Source organism: Callionymus lyra, chromosome 18, assembly GCF_982586985.1.
Source record: "Callionymus lyra chromosome 18, fCalLyr1.hap1.1, whole genome shotgun sequence".
Taxonomy (NCBI): Eukaryota; Metazoa; Chordata; class Actinopteri; order Syngnathiformes; family Callionymidae; genus Callionymus; species Callionymus lyra.
In genome coordinates this window covers 15690388-15712219 of record NC_141835.1, presented here as the reverse complement: position 1 = coordinate 15712219, position 21832 = coordinate 15690388, and the positions used below count along the sequence as shown (strand labels likewise).

Below are 21832 nucleotides of genomic sequence, written 5' to 3'. Positions count from 1 at the left end.
AATGTAAGACTGGAACATTTGGTTATGAAAGAATTGATTTATGTTTTTTTGTTTCGGAGAACAAAGAATATGATTTCATAGTTAACAACTTTCTCATCCTTTGTATGTATCAATTTAATTTAATTTTTCTTAATTTAATTCAAGAATATAATTGACATAGAAAGCTTCGATTACAATTATTTGTTAATGTTTATTTATTTATTTTGTCGTTAATATCTGTATTTATCATTTGTGTATAAATTCTAAAAAAATATTTAAAAAAAAAAAAAATCCATGTCAGATATTTAAAAAAAGAAGTGACAACCCCCTTTCAAAATACATAAATAGTTAATATGTTCAGATGTGATTGTTGTAGTTCATTTAGGACTAATACAGAAGCATGTATCTGTCATTTGATCAGAGCTGTCACGAGTCAAAATATTGACTGACAAGTACTCACGCGCCTGTATTTCGAGGACTCGGCGGAGGAAGGGACTCGACGCTGATTGGAGGAACTTTGGAAAGCGGGTCGGGTCTTGGATCCGACTCCAGTGTGGGTCAGTTAAATAGTCAGAAGATGAGAGGAGGTCGCCAGGAGAGCTCAGACGTCGAACGATGACGGAAAGTCCAAACGAGACCCATAATCCTGGTCCTGGAGGGGACAAGGAAGGGACCGAACTCGGTACCGTTTCAAATGGAGAAACCGGGTCCGAGCCCAGGACGCATCTGTACAAGAGGCGCTGGCTGATGGTGTTCCTCTTCAGTTCCTACTCCCTCAACAACGCCAGCCAGTGGATCCAGTACGGCATCATCAACAACATCACGACCAAGTTCTACAGCGTGGATTCCTTCGACGTGGACTGGCTTTCTTTGGTCTACATGCTGGTCTACATCCCGTTCATCTTCCCGGTCACCATGCTCCTGGACAAGAAGGGTCTGCGGGTGTGCGCGCTGCTGGCGAACGGGCTCAACGTGGCCGGGACCTGGATCAAGGTGTGCAGCGCTGAGCCGGACCTGTTCTGGGTCACGGCGCTCGGGCAGACCATGAGCGCCCTGGCGCAGGTGGCCATCCTGGGTCTACCGTCCAAGCTCTCCTCCACGTGGTTCGGTCCAGACGAGGTGTCCACCGCATGTTCCATCGGAGTGTTTGGAAACCAGGTGAGTTAAAATCAAAAATCTATATTTTCTGACATCATTTGCGTTAGATCCTTTTTTGAAAATCTTAAAAACTTTTAAAATGTGTCCAAAATATTTTTTAAAGTATCAAAACTCAAACGATGACCCCTAAAAAGTCCGTTGTATTGTATATTATTTTCAAAAATGCATGAACTTGTTTTCCTCATTTAGTTTTTGAATGATGCTTTCAATTTAGCGACAAATAAACAAACCAAAAATGTGCATGTTCTGGTAGACACTGAGAGAAAAAAACATGACACAACTCAACACTTCTTGATATCCTTGTTCTTCCGCTTTTGATAACGGTTAAATTAGCTTGTTACATATTGATCTTACCAGGGTTGATGACTTGCTTACATAATGTTTTAATGGAATACATGGAATACATGCCAAGTTCGGTAAAAAGACTGAATTTTCAGATTATATATACGTGAATAAAATAATTTAACTTGTCTTTAAATTAAAGAGTTTACCTTTTTTAACCCAGACTCTATAAATTAAAAAGTCACATTAACTTCTCATGTAACAACTGAAACGTATAATTTTGGATTTGTAAAAGAAAGCACTTCAAAACTCGTGAACTTCCATTCAATAAGTGTCTGAGATTAAGTTGTTCGGTCTGTAGTTGAAATACTTACTATGCTAGAGTGGAGTTTTAAAACAAGCATCTGTCCCCGAAAAAATCCCTTTTTTTCAGTCTCATAAAAACCCTGACCTTGCCTTTCCTCTAAAAAGTAAAGGTTGTGAGAAGAGCAGAAATGTATATTTGCCAATCTCTCGATATCTTAAAGTTAACATTTGATGATGAGATTGTCTTTTGCTCCTCGGAGGCTGGATCTATGTTGTTACCTTGGTGTGCGTCTTCCTTCACCAATCATTTTCACTACGTCCCTTTTCTTCAACTTCATGTTCCCTCCTTTAAAAAGTCTCTGTATAATTGCTAGTAGTCTAATCGTAGTCTCTGTTTCTCCTCTTATCTTAACCGCTGACATCTTTTTAAGTCATAGATATACATTAACATGAACATTGTAGTGATATGTAGTCACAAATAAACAAGCATGGAATATCCGTGTAGGAGCTTTATTTACATACGTCTTTAGCTGTAGGTTCAGGCGAAGAACAACACACACGTCACTCCCGATGTATCCATGCGCCATGCGCTTTAGAAAACATAGTCCTTCTTTAACATTTAACTAGGGTTTCCTCTCCCGAACATTTATTTACACAAACTCCTTAAATCTTTCTGGAGGCTTTATTTCCCTTCCACTTCTTCTCAACACTTTAGGACTCTCCGGTTTGACAGGAGAAGAATCTTCATCTGTGGCTTCCGTTTGTTCAGCCACAGTTTCTTTCTCAGTCTCGAGCCCTTCAGTTGGTTGTTCAGGTGGGTTGTCTAAGATGACCTTTGTCAGTCTGGACTATATATGACCTTGGTGTATCAAACCGTTTAACAACAGTCGCAGGTTTGATCCAGCCCTTTTCCTGGTCTAATTTTACAGCCACTAAAGTTCCGGTTTTGCAGCTCCGGAAAGAGTTTAGGATTGTATCTTGTGTTAAAGTTTCGACTGTACCTTTCCTTTACTTTAGCATCTTTTTGCCTTACCTGCATCAGATCAGACCATGCAGGCTGCAATCTAGCTTCAATGGTTGGAAGAGTTGTGCGGATGTGTCTTCCCAACATCAACTGAGCTGGTAGGACAAAAGTGCTAGTGATGGATCACTCTGTCTTAGAATCTGTTTTGCAGTTTGCACTAGTTTTGCAATGGTGAGGCAGAGAGGGCTCTGCCTCACCATTAGCCTGTGCATTATGTGGGTGTTATATCTTCGCAAAAGAAGTGAGGTCCACACTGTGAGACTCCGTTTACTTCTTTATTAACTTCGTTGCAGCATGACACAGGGAAAACTCCATACACTTCTAACTACCTGATTTCCGGGATAACTTCTCTTCTTCGCTTCACACACATCCTACCTCACTCTGAACCCATCTCCACACGCCCTCTACTGGACCCTCCAAGTACTACATTGAATTGCATTAACCAGTCCCTTAGACATACCTACATACAATAAGCTACTATACCACAGTGGGCTTGTAGTTATATGATCAAAATCATAAGCTCTTGAAAAGGCTGCAAACTCTTGACCTGAAAACTGTGGTCCGTTGTAAGTTATAAGTTTGTTTGGACAACCCCATCTTGCAAAGATGTTCTTCAGGCTGAAAACGGTACTGTCAGTAGTCAATTTTGAAAGGTGCAAAATTTCAATATACCGGGAAAAATAATCAACCACCTCGAAATAGTTTTTTCTCCTCAAAGTGACAAATGTCAGCCGCGATTCTCTCCCACGGATGACTTGGTAGTGGTGTACAGATAAGAGGCTCTTTCTTTTTCATCTCCTGACATTCTCTACACACACTGATTAGGTCCTGAATGTTTTTACTCTTTGGCTCTCTCAAGACACTTCACTATACCTTTGTGGCCATCGTGAATCCGTAATACACTTTGTGACACAGTAAGGTGATCACGATGTGAGAAATAAGGTTTCACACATACCCGTACATCAGCATAATACCTTGGCCATCCGTCTGTAATGAACTTTTGGACCAACTTAAACTCTGGGTCTAGTTGAGTCGGCCTCTGATACTTCTTGTTTAACTTCTACCAGTGGATGTCGAGAGAGTGTATCTGCCAAGACTAACTGTTTCCCTGGTACAAACTCTGCCACAGGATTGTATCTCATCATGCGGATCAACAGTCTCTGGCACCTCATAGGCACACAGTCCAAATCTATGCTGTTAATAAGTGGTTTGTGGTCAGTCTGAAGTCTTAAAGAATCTAGACTGTACAGATATCTGCTAAACTTTTCACGTGTCCACACTGCAGCAAGGCACTCTTTCTCAATTTGAGCAAAGCGCATCTCGGCATCAGTTAATGTTCTAGAACAATAAGCTACCGGTCTCAGCTGCCCATCATGTTCTTGCATTAAGACGCCTCCAAGCCCATAGATACTTGAATCAGCACTTACATCACTGATCTGATCCAGCCTTACACCCCAGCTCGGGCTCTGAGGTCTGTGGATCAGAATCTACTGATGGTTCCTGAACACGGTTCAGGACCAGAGGAGAGAAATCCTTCCAGGCTGTTGCTCCTAAGCTTTGGAACGATCTTCTTCTCTCTTTGTGTTTGATGGATCTACTGACTCCTTCAAGAAACATCTTAAGATGTTCTTATTTGTTCAGGCTTTTCCTTGATTTTCTGGAACTCCTGTTGTGTTATCAGTTTTATCTTGCTCTTTAAAGTATATACTTTATTGAATATTGTTTTGATTGTTTAATCGCTTTGTGACCCTGGTCTGGAAAAGCGCTATACAAATAAAAATTACTTACTTACTTACTTATCACTGTGGTTTTGTTCACATCATAATAAGCTAACACAGGAGCTTGTGTGATCAACACTTTTAACCCATTGAAGGCTTCAACCTGTGCAGGGCCCCATGTCCATGTTACATCAATCTTTAATGAGTCATTCAGGGGTTTCCTAATATCAGACAGGTGAGGAAGATACCTGCCCAAATAATGAACCATCCCCAGAATCCTTCTGAGGTCAGGCACATTGTTTGGTTCAACCAGCTGCACGATGGCTTGAACTTTCACATCATCTGGACGTATTCCATTCTCATCAATGGAGTGTCCCAAGTAGTTTAGTTTCCGCTGTCGCAGTAAGCACTTCTCATTGTTCAGCTTCAGGCCTGCTCTCCTCAGGGAGTCTTTTGAAGTATCTCCTCATGTTGCTCCTCTGACTCCGAATAAACAAGAATGTCATCCATGTATAGAGCTACTCCATCAAGGTCTTTCAGCAGTTCTGTCATCTCCCGCTGGAAGATTTCTGGAGCACTTGTTATACCAAATGGAAGCCGGTTGAAGTAGTATCTCCCAAATGGCGTTATGAACGTCGTCAACTTTGCACTCTCAGGATCCAGCGGTATCTGCCAAAATCCACTTGCAGCATCAAGTAGAGAAAACATTTTGGCATGTGCTAATTTTGGCAAGATGTCATCTGTCGTCAGTAGTACATACTTTTCCCTCTTGACTGCTCCGTTGAGGTTCTTCAAGTCAACACATATCCTCAGCTGTTCCTTGTTCTTCTTTGGTACTGGTACCATTGGAGAGCACCACCCTGTTGGTTACTTGATTTCTGTTATTACTCCAGCATCAACCATACGTTTCAATTCCTCCTTCCCTTTCTGAAGCATAGGTATTGACACTCTTCTTGCTGTTGTCAGACTGTATGGTTGGACATCATCTATACGTCTGATTTTTATTGGTGTGATGTTCAATGTTTCAATTTCATTTGAACTTTGGATCTTTTCCTTCCGTGAAGTTTTCACCTCTCCGATCCGTTTCACCAAGCCCATTGCTGTTGCTACATTTCTTCCAAGCAACTAACTTTCACTACCACAGAGTATGTGAACTTTGAACTTGTAATGTCTCTGTTTACTCTTAGTAGTCGCTGTGGAATAACCCAAACACTCAAGGCTACCTCCTGGGCTGTCGAGCGGTACTTGGGTCTTCTTTAATGCAGGTTTTCCACTCATCAACTTGAATGTGTTTTCTGACATAACCGTGGTATCAGCGCCCGTGTCAATTTTAAAGTTCACCAGAACGTCAAGAATTCTGAGTTTCACTTTCCAGCCTTCATTAGAGTCGTTTACTTCTGTGACCTCTCCTAGGAAATGTAGATGATGGTCCACTGTCCTCACATGTACCTCAATGACTATGCGTGAACGACACACAGCAGCAAAATCTCCCATCATTTTACATGTGTGGCACTCAGAGTTTCTTGCAGGACACACCTCATTTCTTAAATGAGCTTTTCCACATCTGTAGCACTTCTTTCTTCCTTATGATGCATGTGCTTGATTTCCTCTTTGTCCATGTCTCTACATTTGACCAGCATCCTTCTTTGTTGCCTGAAGAAGCCATAGGCAGACGCAGGTTAAAAGAGAGATGCCTGAGCCGCCTTAACCGTCTTCTGGCAGTGGTTTTACTTCTACTCTCTCTCGGATAAATGAGATTCTATCTCTATACCTTAATGTGTCATATGTAGCTTAGCATTGTATTTCGGGAAAATTTACAGAAGAGTGTTCATGTGGCGATCATTAGTTATTTGTCCAAACCTTTGGCCTGCACTGTATATTAAAGGAACCAAGTCATATCCATCAATCAGAAGCCACAAAAGTTGGATCTATGTTTCTTACAGCACCGCCACACTCACACGGGTCAGGCCAACATTGCATGATCGAGTCATCGTAACTTTCTTAACACAGCAGCGCTGACATCGTATTGCTTGGAAGTGATCCGTAGTTTGAGTTTCTTCACCCATGAGCCGCACTTAAATGTGGGGGAATTCTCGGTAGACTTTACGTTCAATTCCTCAATAGCCATTCAGAAGGAGGAAACAAACTTCCGGCTTTCAAAATAGGAGCACCACTAAGTCTGTTTTATAATCCCTCATTATCACTGAAATTCTCTGTAATGTTTGAAATCCATGTTTTTTCTTATCTTTTTTTTTATTATTCATTAGTTCATTGATGTTTGCTTTATCTGTTGATCAAAACAAATTCCGTTTTAGATTTTGTTCATAAATCAGGCAAGCTGACTTCTGATCAGATCAAAGAACAATTTAATTTATCTTATTTGTAGAAGGTTCTTTCCAGACTCATCATGATGAGGTGATATTCACTCCATCCTTCCACTCGACCCTACAATCCCATAGTTACATAGTGAAGTCCAATAATGAATGTATCATATTCATATCATAAATCATGAAGACTCATTATTCTTATATAGGTTCTAAATGTATTGTTCCATATTTGTATTTATTTAGCAATTTGATATAAACTTTAGATATTGATACAGCTAAACCAGATCATGTGACTGACACTCATGATGTTTGCGTTTCTATAGTTGGTAATCTATTGCATCATTATTTACTGTCCAGCCGGCACCTGCTGCACATATTCATTTAATCATTTATTCTGTGATGGCTGTGTCTGTGACTGGGTTTCTTGGATTGTCATGTGATTCCTAAAGGAATAAGAAATTGGCAACTAGTACTTTATGAATCTAAAAAGTTGATGCCCAATCCTACTCTCACTCCTGGAGCCCCCAACCCAGGTAACCTTGAGGAACCTGGTGGAATTCCTCTCCAAGTTATCAGACATCTGTTCCTGTTGTTTTGTATTACACTGTTTCTTGTTCATTGTTTGTCAGAGTTGGTTTGTTAAGCAAACATAATTTCATAACTTACCTGCTTCAAATAATGACTTTGGGTACAATCCATGTTTGAATGTGGAGGTGGAGTTGTAATGCAAAACAAGGTGTCTTCTTTTTTTCTAACTAGTGTATATGAAAAGAGGAAGTCACAAGGAGCACCCAGACATTAGGTGTCACATAAGGATAAGTGATGGAGGAAAGTCAGAACAAGCCCAAGATGGTTGATCAGATGGATAATCGCGGGGAAGAAGGGATCGAACACGGCACTGTTGTGAGCGAGTCTGAGCTCAAGACACATCTCTACAAGAGGCGCTGGGTTATGATTGTCATCTTCGGTATGTACGGCCTACACAGTGCAAGCCAGGATTTCCAGTACAACATCATCAACAACATCATGATGAAGTTCTACAACGTGGATTCGTTTGCCGTGGATTGGACAGTACTAATCTTTATGCTGAACTATGTTCTGTTAATCCTCCCGGCAACTTGGCTCCTGGATATAAAAGGAATGCGCATTTGTGCGTTGCTGGCGAACGGACTCAACGTTGCTGGATCTTGGATCAAAGTCGGTAGCGCCCATCCGGACCGGTACTGGGTCGCGGAACTCGGACAAACTGTCAGCTCTCTGGCACAGGTGCTGATTATTGGCATGTCTGCCAAAGTCTCCTCTCTGTGGTTTGGCCCGGAACAGGTGTCCACCGGATGTTCCATCGGGGTGTTCGGGATTCAGGTGAGCTGACAACTGCACATATGTGTAGAAATCAGTCTTGATGTTTCCAAAGTGAGCAAAGACATGCTGAACCACCGCCTCCTATAAACACTGTATAGACAACAGTGATGACACTCAAGTAAGCTGACTTCTGATCAGATCAAAGAAAAATTTAAATAATCATACATAATGAATGTATTATATTCATGAAGACACAATAGTCTTATATAGGTTCAAACTGTATTGTTCCATATTTGTATTTCATTAACTATGTAATATTAACTTTAAATATTGATACAGCTAAACCAGATCATGTTACTGACACTAATGATGTTTGCGTTTCTATAGTTGCTAATCTATTGCATCATTACTTTACTGTCCAGCCGGCACCTGCGGAACATATTCATTTAACCCAGTAAAATCGTTATTTATCAAATAATAAAAAACAATCAATTATATTATTCAATCAAATGAGAAAAACGGGAATGAATCCAAGAAGAAGGTTTTTGTTGTTTTGTTATAGCGGCTTGAGAAATGAAACATTCTTGATTCTATAATAAAACTATATTTAACTTCTTCATTACTTTAGATAAAGAAATATTATTATTATAGTCTAGTTAAATCCAAATTATTCAAGGGGACTCAGTTTAAAGACGTGAAAAAACAATTAATTACAAAGATTTTAAAGTTACACAATCTGAAGTGCATGCATTTAACAAAGTTTGATGACTTCAAAAGTGCAAAAGGTTTATGCCCTAAACATTGTGATATATGATATATACTGTATGATAAGTAAGCAAGATGCTTATTCACTATTTATTTCTTTGATTGAAGGTATTATTCATGTCAACCTGTGTGTGTCTCAATTGATTTATTTAAAAAAAAAAATTGAGCAAACTGTGTTTAAAAGTCATGATTCCCACACCTTCTATTCAGAATGTTTATGAAAAACACAGAGCATTGAGAGGTGTCCCGACATGATCACTTGCCCAAATATTGACGCTCCAAGTCATCCTTCAATCCATGCTTTGGATTGGATGACTTTAGGAGACTGGGATTAGAGGGTGAGTTTGCTAAATATCAAGATGATAAGAGCAAGTCATTGGAAGGAGCACTCAGACATCGAGTGACTGAAGAGGACAAGTGATGGAGGAAAGTTGGAACGATCCAAAGGATCGTCTTTTTGACGACGGGATTGATAAAGGCCTCGAATTCTCCACGATTCAGAATGGAATAATCAGCTCTGAGCTCAAGACGCATTTGTACAAGAGGCGTTGGGTGATACTGTTGCTCTTCACTCTATACTCCTTTAGCAACTCCAGCCAGTATTTCCAGTACACCATCATCAACAACATCATAAGAAATTTCTACCATGTGGATTCCTTGGCTGTGGACGCGACAGCCATCGTCTTCATGCTGACATACATTGTGTTGATCCTTCCGGTCACCTGGCTCCTGGATACCAAGGGAATGCGCATTTGTGCGTTGGTGGCCAACGTATTCAACGCTGCTGGGAGTTGGATTAAAGTAGGCAGCTCTCATCCGGACATGTTCTGGGTCGCTTTACTTGGTCAGGGAACCTCTGCTGTGGCACAGGTGTTAATAATCGGGATGCCTTCCCAACTCTCCTCGATGTGGTTCGGTCCAGACGAAGTTTCCTCCGCCTGTGCCATCGGAGTGATGGGGACTCAGGTTAGTCTTCAAACGAGTACTGAGGGACCTGGTAATGTATTTCAACATTTCTCGATCAACACATCTCACTAGATTTACAGGTTTTTAATCCTTATAGTTGTACGTAAAATATTGATCTAGTGACACCATATAATGTGATATATTTTGATATTCGTGTCATTGTTAGAGCGACCACCATTTGTAACCGTCCTCCTCACGTACCTGCTACACAACTGGGTTTTTCACAAAAAGTGAAACTTTTGCATGATCTTGTAATGATAATCCCTCAAAGCCAACATTATCACAAGTCATCCTATACCTAAGCCAAACAGAAGAGGATTACACAAGACTGTTTTAACAGTGGTTTATGTATAGTTCAGAGAGACTCATCCTTGATGGCATCCTGTTCTTCAGTCACTAGCAATTCAATTTTCAATTCAATTTTATTTCAAGTGTCTTATCATAGCAAAGTTATCTCAAGACACTTTACAGTTTAGGTAAGACTACATTGGAGAAAATAAAAACAGATCCCAGCAACTCAACAACCTGAAACTGGTAGTTAGTTCCACAGCAGAGGGGCTTGAAAACTGAAGGCCCTGGCTCCATATCTACATTTAGAGATTTGGGTATAACTAATAGATCTGAGTTTATGGATTGTAACGCCCTAGAAGGTTGATAAATTTGGATTAGATCTTTAATTTATGTTGGTGCTAGGCCATGTAAAGCTTTATAGATTAGAAGAAGGATTATAAATAGTATTCTAAATTATACTGGAAGCTGATGTAATCTATTGTATATGGACTTTACTGTCCAGCCAGCACCTGCTGCACATACTCATTTAACCAAGTAAATTCGTAATTTATCAAATAATAAAAAACAATAAATAATTTTCCTTGTTCATTATTCATAAATTCTGTTTCGCATTTTCCAGTCTTTGAAGGGGAGAACTTTGGGTTACCAAGGGGATTAATGAAGATCTTTCAACTTTTCTTTCAACTTGAAATCACTCATCATGTAGAGCTAAGCCATCACCCCTGGGTGGTGGCTTCTGTCCACAAAATATGCCTCTGTGAGCTCATGTCTACCTTGTATCATGGCTGACAATTATGTTGTTATTTATCGTGACGTAATTTATCAAATATGAAACAACAATAAATTATATTATTCAATCAAATGAGCAAACTGGCATAAATCCAAGTAGAAGGTTTTTTTTTTTTTTTTTTAATGCGGCTGGGGAAATTAAACATAATTGATTCTATAATTAAACTCAATTTAACTTCTTCATGACTTTAGATAAACAAATATTATTATTATAGTCTAGTTAAATCCAAATAATTCAAGGAGACTCAGTTTAAAGACGTGAATAAATAATTAATTACAAAGACTTTAAAGTTACACAATCTGAAATGCATGCATTTAACAAAGTTTCATTTGATGACTTCAAAAGTGCAAAAGGTTTATGCTCTAAAAAAATGTTTGTCACAAATATGGTAAGTAAGTAAGATGCTTTTTCACTAGACTATTTCTTTGATTCTCTAATCTTGGCTGTGGCACAGAGCGTTGAGAGGTGTCCAGCCATCATCACTTGCCCAAATATTGACGCTCAAAGTCATCCTTCAATCCATGCTTTGGATTGGATGACTTAAGGAGACTGGGCCGGGCCTCGGATTAGAGTGTGAGTTTGTTTACGGTCAAGACCATAAGAGCAAGTCATTAGAAGGAGCACTCAGACATCGAGTGACTGAAGAGGACAAGTGATGGAGGAAAGTCGGAACGATCCAAAGGATCGTCTTCGTGACGAAGGGATTGATAAAGGCATCGAACTCTCCACGATTCAGAATGGAATAAGCAGCTCTGAGGTCAAGACGCATTTGTACAAGAGGCGTTGGGTGATACTGTTGCTCTTCACTCTATACTCCTTTAGCAACGCCATGCAGTATACCCAGTACACCATCATCGACAACATCATAACCAAGTTCTACCATGTGGATTCCTTGGCTGTGGACTGGACAGTACTAATCTTTATGCTGATGTACATCGTTCTCATCCTCCCGGTCACCTGGCTCCTGGATACAAAGGGAATGCGCATTTGTGCGTTGCTGGCGAACATATTCAACACTGTTGGGTGTTGGATTAAAGTAGGCAGCTCTCTTCCGGACATGTTCTGGGTCGCTATACTCGGGCAGGGAACCTCTGCTCTGGCTACAGTGTTAATACTCGGGATGCCTTCCAAACTCTCCTCGGTGTGGTTCGGTCCAGACCAGGTTTCCTCCGCATGTGCCATCGGAGTGATGGGGAATCAGGTTAGTCTTCAAACGAGTACTGAGGGACCTGGTAATGTATTTCAACATTTCTCGATCAACACATCTCACTAGATTTACAGGTTTTTTATCCTTATAGTTGTACGTAAAATATTGATCTAGTGACACCATATAATGTGATATATTTTGATATTCGTGTCATTGTTAAAGCGACCACCATTTGTAGCATCAACACCATCTTCCTCACGTACCTGCTGCACAACTGGGTTTTTCACAAAAAGTGAAACTTTTGCATGATCTTGTAATGATAATCCCTCAAAGTCAACATTATCACAAGTCATCCTATACCTAAGCCAAACAGAAGAGGATTACACAAGTCTGTTTTAACAGTGGTTTATGTATAGTTCAGATGATAGACATTGTCTCTCAGGTGGTAAAACATTTAAGAGCAGATGTTCTGCTCTGAGTCTCTGCTGAATTACTTTTATTGTCCGATTTTTTAAATGTTACGAAGGTGAAAGTAGGCAGTCTGTGAGATTTGTTTTATGTGTGAGTTAAATGATAAGACATCAAAACGAAATACCAAGATTCTTTACAGTGGTGCTAGCAGCAGGAGCAAGCTAGGTCATTGGTAAGGGATTGTTTGAGATGTTGTGGACAAATAGTCCACAACATGGACAAATAGTCCACAACATGGACAAATAGTCCACAACAGTTTGAGAACCTCGGTTTTGTCTGAGTTCACTAAAAGGAAGTTTTGGGTCATAAGACTTTATATATGTGATCCATGACGGTGTGTTAGCTGATTTCTTTCATCTGGTTTCATTGACAAGAAGAGTTGAGTGTCATCAGCATAACAGTGAAAGTTTATAAAGTGTCTTATAATCAAGTCCCTTAGATTGTGAATAAAATTGGACCAAGGACAGAACCTTGTGGGACACCATAGCTCACCTTAGTGTGTGTCGATGAGAGGTGGTTGACATGTACATAATGCTTTCTGTGTGATGGATAAGATTTAAACCAGTTTAGAGCAGTTCCACTGAAACACGGCTCTGATCAGAGACCATTAGCAGGTCATTTCTAACTTTGAGTAGGACGGTCTCTGTGCTGTGGTGTTCCCTAAAACCAGAATGAAACACTTTCAATTGATCGTTGTCATGGAGGTAATCACAGAGCTGACTTGCGACCAATTTCTCCAGGATCTTTGAAATGAAGACAAGATTAGAGATAAGCCTACATTTAGAAATAACCCCTGGATCAAAAGTGGGCTTTTTAGGCAGATATTTTATAACAGCAACTTTAAAGTCTGAGGGACATAACCTGATGTTATTGACAAGTTAATAATGTCAAGTATGAATGTGTTAAGTAAGGGGAATGCTTCTTTACAGCCAAGTTTTCGTAATAAATTAAAACATGATGAGAGGTCCGAAAATCCCATAAAAACACTGCAAATGCACTCGAAAATTTAGTTACCAATGCATTGTCTCGTCTGCAGAACTCTGCAGCGAGAATTCTGACCGGCTCAAGTAGAAGAACTCACATTTCTCCGATCCTTAAAACTCTTCCCTGGCTTCCAGTTTCTTTCAGGATCAACTTTAAAATTCTGGTTCTTATTTTCAGATCAGATTTTCAGATTCATGGTCAGGCTCCTCCTAACATCACTGATCTGATCCAGCCTTACACCCCAGCTCATGCTCTGAGGTCTGTGGATCAGAATCTACTGATGGTTCCTCGCACACGGTTCAGGACCAGAGGAGAGAAATCCTTCCAGGCTGTTGCTCCTAAGCTTTGGAACGATCTTCCTCTCTCTTTGCGCTTGATGGATCTACTGACTCCTTTAAGAAACAACTTAAGACGTTTTTCTATTTGTTCAGGCTTTTCCTTGATTTTCTGGAACTCCTGTTGTGTTATCAGTTTTATCTTGATCTTTAAAGCATATACTTTATTGAATATTGTTTTGATTGTTTAAGCGCTTTGTGACCCTGGTCTGGAAAAGCGCTATACAAATAAAAATTACTTACTTACCTAAGCTCAACATTTTTAAAAAACACAACATTCAGATATCGAAATTGTCAAAACAGACAAACAAAAGAAATCGTTTTTTTTTTTTAGAAAATAAACATTTGTTCTCACCAAGTCCACAATCAAAATACTATATTAAATAAAATAGTTAATAAAAAGGTTTTCAATTAAACACGCATTTTTCCCAAGTTTTTTTCCACGATTCATTCAGATTTTCCTTTTTCATCTTCGTTGTTTCACCATTTTTGTGTACCGTAATATTTATTATAAACAAGCGCTGCTCCTTTCTGTGCTCCACGAAACCTGATTTAAAAAAAATAAAAATACTATGACGTCGCATAACACAAAGGCTTTTACTCTACAATGCAACAAACATATACATATCATTTTTATTTTCACTGTAGCGGAAGTGACGTGGCCGTGTTTACATGTTCGCCAACTACTTCCGCCGTACAGTGACACAAATCCCTGAAAAGTATATGTTGTGGAATCATGTCGCCGCGTGAGAGGTACGAAAGTAACTTATTTTAACTAACTTTTTATATATGATTTATGTAGCTATTCGTTTTGTTACGGACGACGTTTTATATGAGAGTTGAGAAGCAGAACGTGACTGTCGGTGTTTACCCAGGGAGGAACACAAAAGTTTGTTGTTGGACTTTTAACGAATTTTTAAGAAAAGTGTTAATGTAATTTTGCTTTATTATAGTAAATAAAGACTTCTCTGAGTGTTGGTTAGCATAACTCGGATTTGAGGAGGTAGTTCGACTGTCATAAGCGTCATAAACAACATTTAATAAAGCATAACATCATAGCCGCCATTTTTAAAAAAAAATATTTCACCTGTGTGTGTGGTTCATTGTGTAACTTAAATATCACTTCAGTTTGTACCGTATCTCTGGTGTACAAGTAGAGTGTAGAAAATCAACGACTTAAAACCACAATAAATTGACTCATAAAGGGTATTCAAATTATGTATCTACTATAAGCAAAAGTCCAAGCAGTAAACACGAATTTCTCGGTTTCTAGATAGAATTATTGCTTTTCAACTGAAACGAATGAGGCTAAAAGAGTGTGGCGGAGAAGTCACACACACAATTTCAGGCTTATAGAGATTATTAAGATAACCATGTTAAATGTCCAAGGCAAATATTTTATCGTGACACAAATAATAGAGGATAAATCTCAAGGGAAAAGGCTATTAAATGTCACATTTAAGTTCTATATCTAGAAGCTAAAGTCTGTGATTACATTTTCTAAATCAGTATTTCAGTTCAACTTCCTTTTTCTTGCTCAAATGCGCTATCTTAACCTAACTTCCTCACTAAGTCTATCTGGATGACTGGGTTCCAGATAGCAACACCTCCAAGGTGTTATAAGCTGGCGTAATGTCATGGTTTAAATTTAAGTCAAACAACTTTCACTGATATTTGCTTTAATAACTACACTAGCTGTCTGAATACACAAGAGATCAAGATTGATGATATAAACAACCTTAAGATTTAAGTCCAATTAAATTACATTTTATTTAAAGATTGTTGTTAAAAATAAGAATTTATTTAATTAAATAATGACATTTAATTATTTAATTTCAACTATAATAATTACATTTATACGTATTATTTAAAAAGGTAGTACTATTGAGTAAGACAAAATATATTTAAATTATCACCTACAATTTGTGTTCATTAAGTAAACCAATTCATATTATTTATCCAAACTTTGTACCGTGTAACTATCAATAAATATTGTGCTAATTACAAAAATGTAAATTTAACATTGCTACTAAATTAGAACATGAATATGTAGCAACTGTTAATTATATTATTATTTAATTTTAAATTATTTTGATTTACAAGAAAAAGGCTAGATGTAATTATTTGTTAATTTAAAGTTTAAAATGATCAATACCTGGATTAAAATTAAATGTGAAAAATAACAATTAAGTAGTCTTTTTTATTATATTCCTTTATGACAATTTTCTTTTCAAATGTCCTTAGACGTTAATGGTAGCTTGTTAAAGTAGAACTTTAGTCTCTTCTTGTCCACTGCAATAAGGGTTTTCTCTCAACAGTTGGACTTTAGCTGGTCCGTCACATGTCACAGTTTAGCAGTAAAGTCCGTTTCACTGCAGCCGAAAGGACTTTCTGTCAGGTGTTGGCTTATGACAGCAGCTTGTGAAGAGAAAAGACACAGTGGTAACATCACAGTGTAGGCGGTTATGTAACCTGATCTTCTGACAGTTGCTCATCGTATTTGAACTGCACCTCAGATCCGCTTTTGCTAATCCACCTGGAGTTGTCGGGCGCGTATTACCTGTCAGGATAGAGGAGATGTTACCTGAACATGCACATGAGAGGAACCGTCTGCTTTTTCCTTCAGCGGATGGGCTATCTGAGGAAAATTATCCCAAAATGAGCAGCCGGGAGGAGTTCTGTAAGGAGTGGATGGATGGGTTTGGCGCGTGCGGAGATGATGCATATCCACCGGAAGGAAAAGGTAGACCAACTTGGGAGGAGCCCACCTACTCGCTTCCTCTTGGAGACAACATATCGCAAGTGTCCCTCCTGGACGACGACTTTTACCCACTCATGGAGACCAAACTGTACAAGCGCCGCTGGGTCATGCTCTTCCTCTTCAGCGCCTTCTCCATGAGCAACGCCTTCATGTGGCTGCAGTACAGCATCATCAGCAACATCATTATGCGCTTCTACGGAATCGGCTTGCTGGCCATCGACTGGCTCTCCATGATCTACTTCCTCACCTACATCCCGCTCGTCCTCCCGGTCATGTGGCTGCTGGATAACCGCGGTCTTCGGGACGTGGTCGTCGTGGGGTGCGCCTTCAATTGCATCGGCGCCTGGATCAAGTCGGGAACGGCCCACCCCAGCATGTTCGCGATGACCTTCTTCGGACAGGCCGTGTGCTCGGTGGCCACCGTCTACTGTCTGGGGATCCCGTCTAGACTGGCGTCGCTGTGGTTCGGCCAGCAGGAGGTGTCCACCGCGTGTTCCATTGGCGTTCTAGGGAACCAGGTGTGTTTGCTACAGTTTGACGTCCGATTCTTTTGAGCGCTCGCACTCTCCGAAACCACACAGTGTGACGTTGGGATACCGCTTAAATGAAGTGATTTATATTTGGAATTCAAAATCTGTTCTCAGATCAGGTGGAGTATCGCTGTTGTGTATTAGAGCATTGTGATTACTCTTTTCTCAGTTGCTGACTTCTGCTTCCCCTGAAGCTTTCCGATGGTGAGTCCTTTCCCCATTTTTTAACCCTGTTAGTAGAATCCATCCCACATCCCTGTAGAGCAGCTTCATATCCAACCAAGATGCTAAAAGCTATTTATCAAGGTATAGTTAAAGTTAACAGTGATTTCCCCTCCAAAGGTTCGCCGTTTCGTTAATTTCAATTTTTGCACCTGGTACTGCGTATTTATATATATTAACGGAACCTACAGTCAGGAACGTCAACACTGTCTTATTTGCCTCCTTCTTGTCTTATTACTTGAACAGCAGCTAGACTTTTACACTACCAGTAGGGGGCACTGATTACCGCACTCACATTACTAATGGTGCAAACAGAACAGTGAACTCCCATGATGCAATTCTTACCCACTGCACTAGACGGTGACGGTTATACTGTATTTTTGTGATCGGAAGGTCAGGTCATCCGTTGCGGAGAGACCACGTCATATGCAATGTTATGTTCAAGTAGATGTCGTTTAATACCTGATTGTAATTTATAACTTCACCATAGTCCATCTACTTGTATTTATTCATGATTTTATGTTTTAAAACTTTTAGTTTTTGAGTGTGTAACTGTGTGAGAATGTCAAAAATGTTATTAAAACATTTGGGAAAGGTTTATAAGGAGTGCAAGGTGGGATTACGATCACTCAACATGTATTTGAATTGTGAAAAGTTAAGCTGTTACTACCTCTTTTTATTGTAGAACTTAACACCCTTAATAAACAAGGGACCCACCGTAAATGTATTTTAACCCCACTGAAGTGATAACAGGCTGAGCAACAGGAAATGTGTGAAATCTAATCCTTTGAAGAATGTTATCAACCCCATGATCCCTTTGAGTTCCTTGAAAATACAATACAAACACTATTGATGTCAGATAACTCTAAAACAAAGTTTGGGAATGGAAGTAAAAGGGAAATGTAGTTTCCACCAAAACATTTTATTGCCTCTCAAAACACAGATGTGCTACAACAGGCTCAGTTGTTTGGACTTTTTCCTGTGTAAGCATTATTTGTTCACCTTGGGATCATTGTGTCCGACAGCTCTAACAGCTGTAACAATTGAAAAGCCCGCTGACATGAATCTATTCGTTTTAGGAAAAAAAAAAAATACATACGGATTGATGTGTGTCGTGTTTTCGCTGGTGGATTCGGTCCTGCTTCCTGCTGTCGTGGATCAAACGCATAGTTTATTATATATACATGAGCTCCATGAAGCCATGGTGCTCTTGGCTCCGGTCTTCAAAACAGCATGTAATGCATGAACAAACCACATGTTGTTTGTAGACGAGTGATATTGAGCTCATCCCGTGTTGTTTTATCTCCAGGAGACCCAGATGTGATCTCCTGACAACTTCCTGAATCATTCATTAGATTGTCTTGATAGCTTGTCTTGGTCATGATACTGTACTTACCCTGATATGTTTTAAAAAATATATATACAACCGATTCAGAGGCTGGATAAACCCTCTTATCTGAAGCTTCTAACTTTTAAATTGGACTCTTCCTTTGCACTCCGCACCAAGTGAAAGGTTTAGATAGTTTGATGCCTGTCTTTGTGGGAACTATATGTGGATCAAACACAATATATCTATGCCGCAACAAAAATATTCATATTATAAATAAGCATAGGAGAAAAGCAACATGTTATAATAAACATAAATATATACTTTTTCATATATATATATATCCATCCATCTGTCATCCACCCACCTTTCATTTTGTCTAGAGCTGTGGTTCTACTAAAAAGACCAATAAGAAATCCCGATATTTGACATGTAAATGAAGTATGATGACTCTCGGTTTTGATGTCTTTGAATGCAGCATCTATTTAAACAAATGAAAATTATTTTCTGAAAATTGGATGTTTTTAAATGAAGCCGTTTCAGGAAAATATTTTGATTTATCATAGGGTTGTACAAAAAGTGACTAATGCACACTCACATTTAACATTATTTCTAAGAAAATAAATTGGGAACCACAGCTCTAGAGGCACCTCCCCTCATGTACCTGATGCTCACCAAACCATGCAAGTGAGATTCTTCTCATATTGGTTTCAATACGCAGCCCACTTATTTTCCACTATCCTATACTTACTATACAACATCTTTTAATCAAGTGTCTAAACTTTAATTTCGGTTGCCTCGCCCACAGATGGGAATCGCCATTGGTTTCCTGTTACCACCCATCCTTGTCCCAGATTCAGACAATGTAGAGGAGCTGGCGTACCACATCAGAGTCATGTTTTACATCACTGCTGGGATTGCAACCGGTCTGTTCATCATGGTGATCGCTGGTAAGTTGTGACCAAGTGACGGCTCTTAACCTCTTCTCGCCATCACTGTTGTGACCATCCTCCTGTGTCCAGTGTTCCAGGACAAACCAGAGATCCCTCCCTCTCAGGCTCAGGCTCAGGCCCGGTTGATGCCCAAGTCGGACTACTCCTACAAGGCCTCCATTCTACGGCTGGTGAAGAACCGAGCCTTCATGCTGCTGGTGGTCAGTTACGGTGAGTTTTCTGCTTAAATGTTAACTAAATGTCATTCTATTCTTATCCTAGGTGCTCTTTAAGTTCTGAAAGTTTCCCCCACAATTGTGTGTTTAGTTTTAAAAGGTGTATGAATCAACCAGCATGTCCTTTGTCTCTCACCCGATGAAGCCGGGAGAGGCTAGTAAGATAGGCTAGTGTTGTCGGACAAGGTCAACGATGAAACAAACAACTTTCCATTGATCTTGAGATGGTCCACAGTTTTTTCCAGTGAAACGTCAATCTTTTCAGCCGATTTCAAGTCATCACAAGTTCAAGTCAGATGGTGTCGTGACATTGTGTTCAAGGCAAAGTTCACCGTTATCAGTCGTGCGCTTCCTAAATAGTCGGTCAAGCCTGACCCTTTCACCTTATCCAGGTCTTGTTTTCAACAAGGACTTCCTTAGAGTCTTTGTGGAGAGAAAACTAGAAAGAGTCAGAACTCTTCTGTTCTCTCGCAGCACACATCTATGCTTTGGAGGTGAAGACAAGGCCGACAGTCTAAAGTATTATTTGACCGTAATAAGGCACAATAACAACACATTTTGTCACCACTGTGTCATAAACATTGATTTATTTTATTGATACGATTATAACGGTGTTGTATAAACCACATTTTCACATGTTTTTGCTACTTCTAATTTGAGCGGTCACGCAAGCAGCAGCAGTCGAAGGCCATTCAAGTCAATTCTAAATAAACCTGAGTGTTTTTTTTTAACCTTAAAAAGTTTTTAGTATGTTGAATAATTAACTTGCTCTGGGACAGCAAGAGGACAGGGTGGGTGAGGCTTAGCAGCATCCAGTTCAAAGTTCCCAAATGTTGGGCAGCCAATAATGTTAACAACATGGAACAAGAGTTTTGGAGATTCCCTGCCTTTAATTGTCTACCTTTTCTGTTTGTCAAATGGATAGAAATTGAGAGTTGCTTATCTATGTCCTTGCATCATTAAAAAACACTTGTTGAGTTGAGTCGCGTGATCTTTTATCTCTGGTATAGGAATTTTATGGCAGTTTTTAAGCATGATATCTCATGATGGTTATTGTTTCCAGGACTGAACGTCGGCTGCTTCTACTCCATCTCCACCCTGTTGAATCAGATGATCACCGACCACTATCCGGTGAGCGACATTCCTTCACCTAATCTCTGAACCTCGAACTATACATGATACAAGAAAGAGGAAGATTAGTAAAAGAGGTCCAGTTAAAATCAAAGGCTTGCAAATACTAAACGAGTCACCGAAACTAGCAGTCCGCAGTCCTGACCCCGCCACCATACCAAAAATAGAAGTAATTGTACGAATAAATGACGAGGTCAAGCAAATTAAGGTAGATTCGATTTGAAAAACAATTTGTGACACACATGATTTAATAAGGAGAAAAATAAAAGTTGGAAAACATAATAAAAATCTGAAAAATTTGAATCTCTACTCTGGTCCTAAATCTTTGTTTATTTGTGTTCACCCATGGATTTTCGTTTAACCTTTATTTAACTTTAGTCATTTGGGCCTCATGTACTAAAAAGTTCGTAGATCTTCTAGTAAATATATCCAGAAACTGAAATTTAAGACGAAATTTAAGAAACACGAATTTAAGCACTTTTCATTCGTAAATCACAATCAACGTAGAATTAATCGCAGACTTGTGAGTCCCTTTCCAAGCCGTCATTTACATATTTAAATCATATTTAAATTAACCAGAGTGATTTTTCTCTCTGTGATCAGAAAAAACAAATGAAAACATGGAAGTAAACCGGATTAACAGTTTATGACCAAATACTTACATTTAAATAGTGCAGACGAGCTCCGGTGAAAATGTTTATATTTTATATACACAGTTATTAATCCGAGTACTTGATTTACAGACGATCAGGGAATTTACATGAAACTTCTCAAAATGAGTTTAACAAGAATAAAAGTGTAAATCTGTAACTTAAAGTCCTGAGTACTGATGATGAAAATGATCTGAT

The 21832-nt window shown here is 39.3% G+C and overlaps 1 protein-coding gene across 3 annotated transcripts in view; it reads left to right on the top strand.

Moving 5' to 3' along the window:
* The first annotated feature begins 580 nt into the window (after positions 1-580).
* Positions 581-21832, top strand: part of flvcr2a (FLVCR choline and putative heme transporter 2a) — a 28777-nt gene continuing 7525 nt past the window's right edge. For 2 of the 3 annotated variants that reach the window (XM_087780472.1, XM_087780471.1), the window contains exons 1-5: positions 14535-14598; positions 16472-17124; positions 19494-19635; positions 19708-19848; positions 20917-20984. In XM_087780472.1, coding sequence (XP_087636598.1) covers positions 16504-17124; positions 19494-19635; positions 19708-19848; positions 20917-20984 — 972 coding nt within the window. In that variant the 5' untranslated portion in view covers positions 14535-14598; positions 16472-16503. Of the gene's footprint in view, positions 1138-14534; positions 14599-16471; positions 17125-19493; positions 19636-19707; positions 19849-20916; positions 20985-21832 lie in introns of those variants that run through there. The other variant, XM_087780473.1, reaches the window with a different exon arrangement.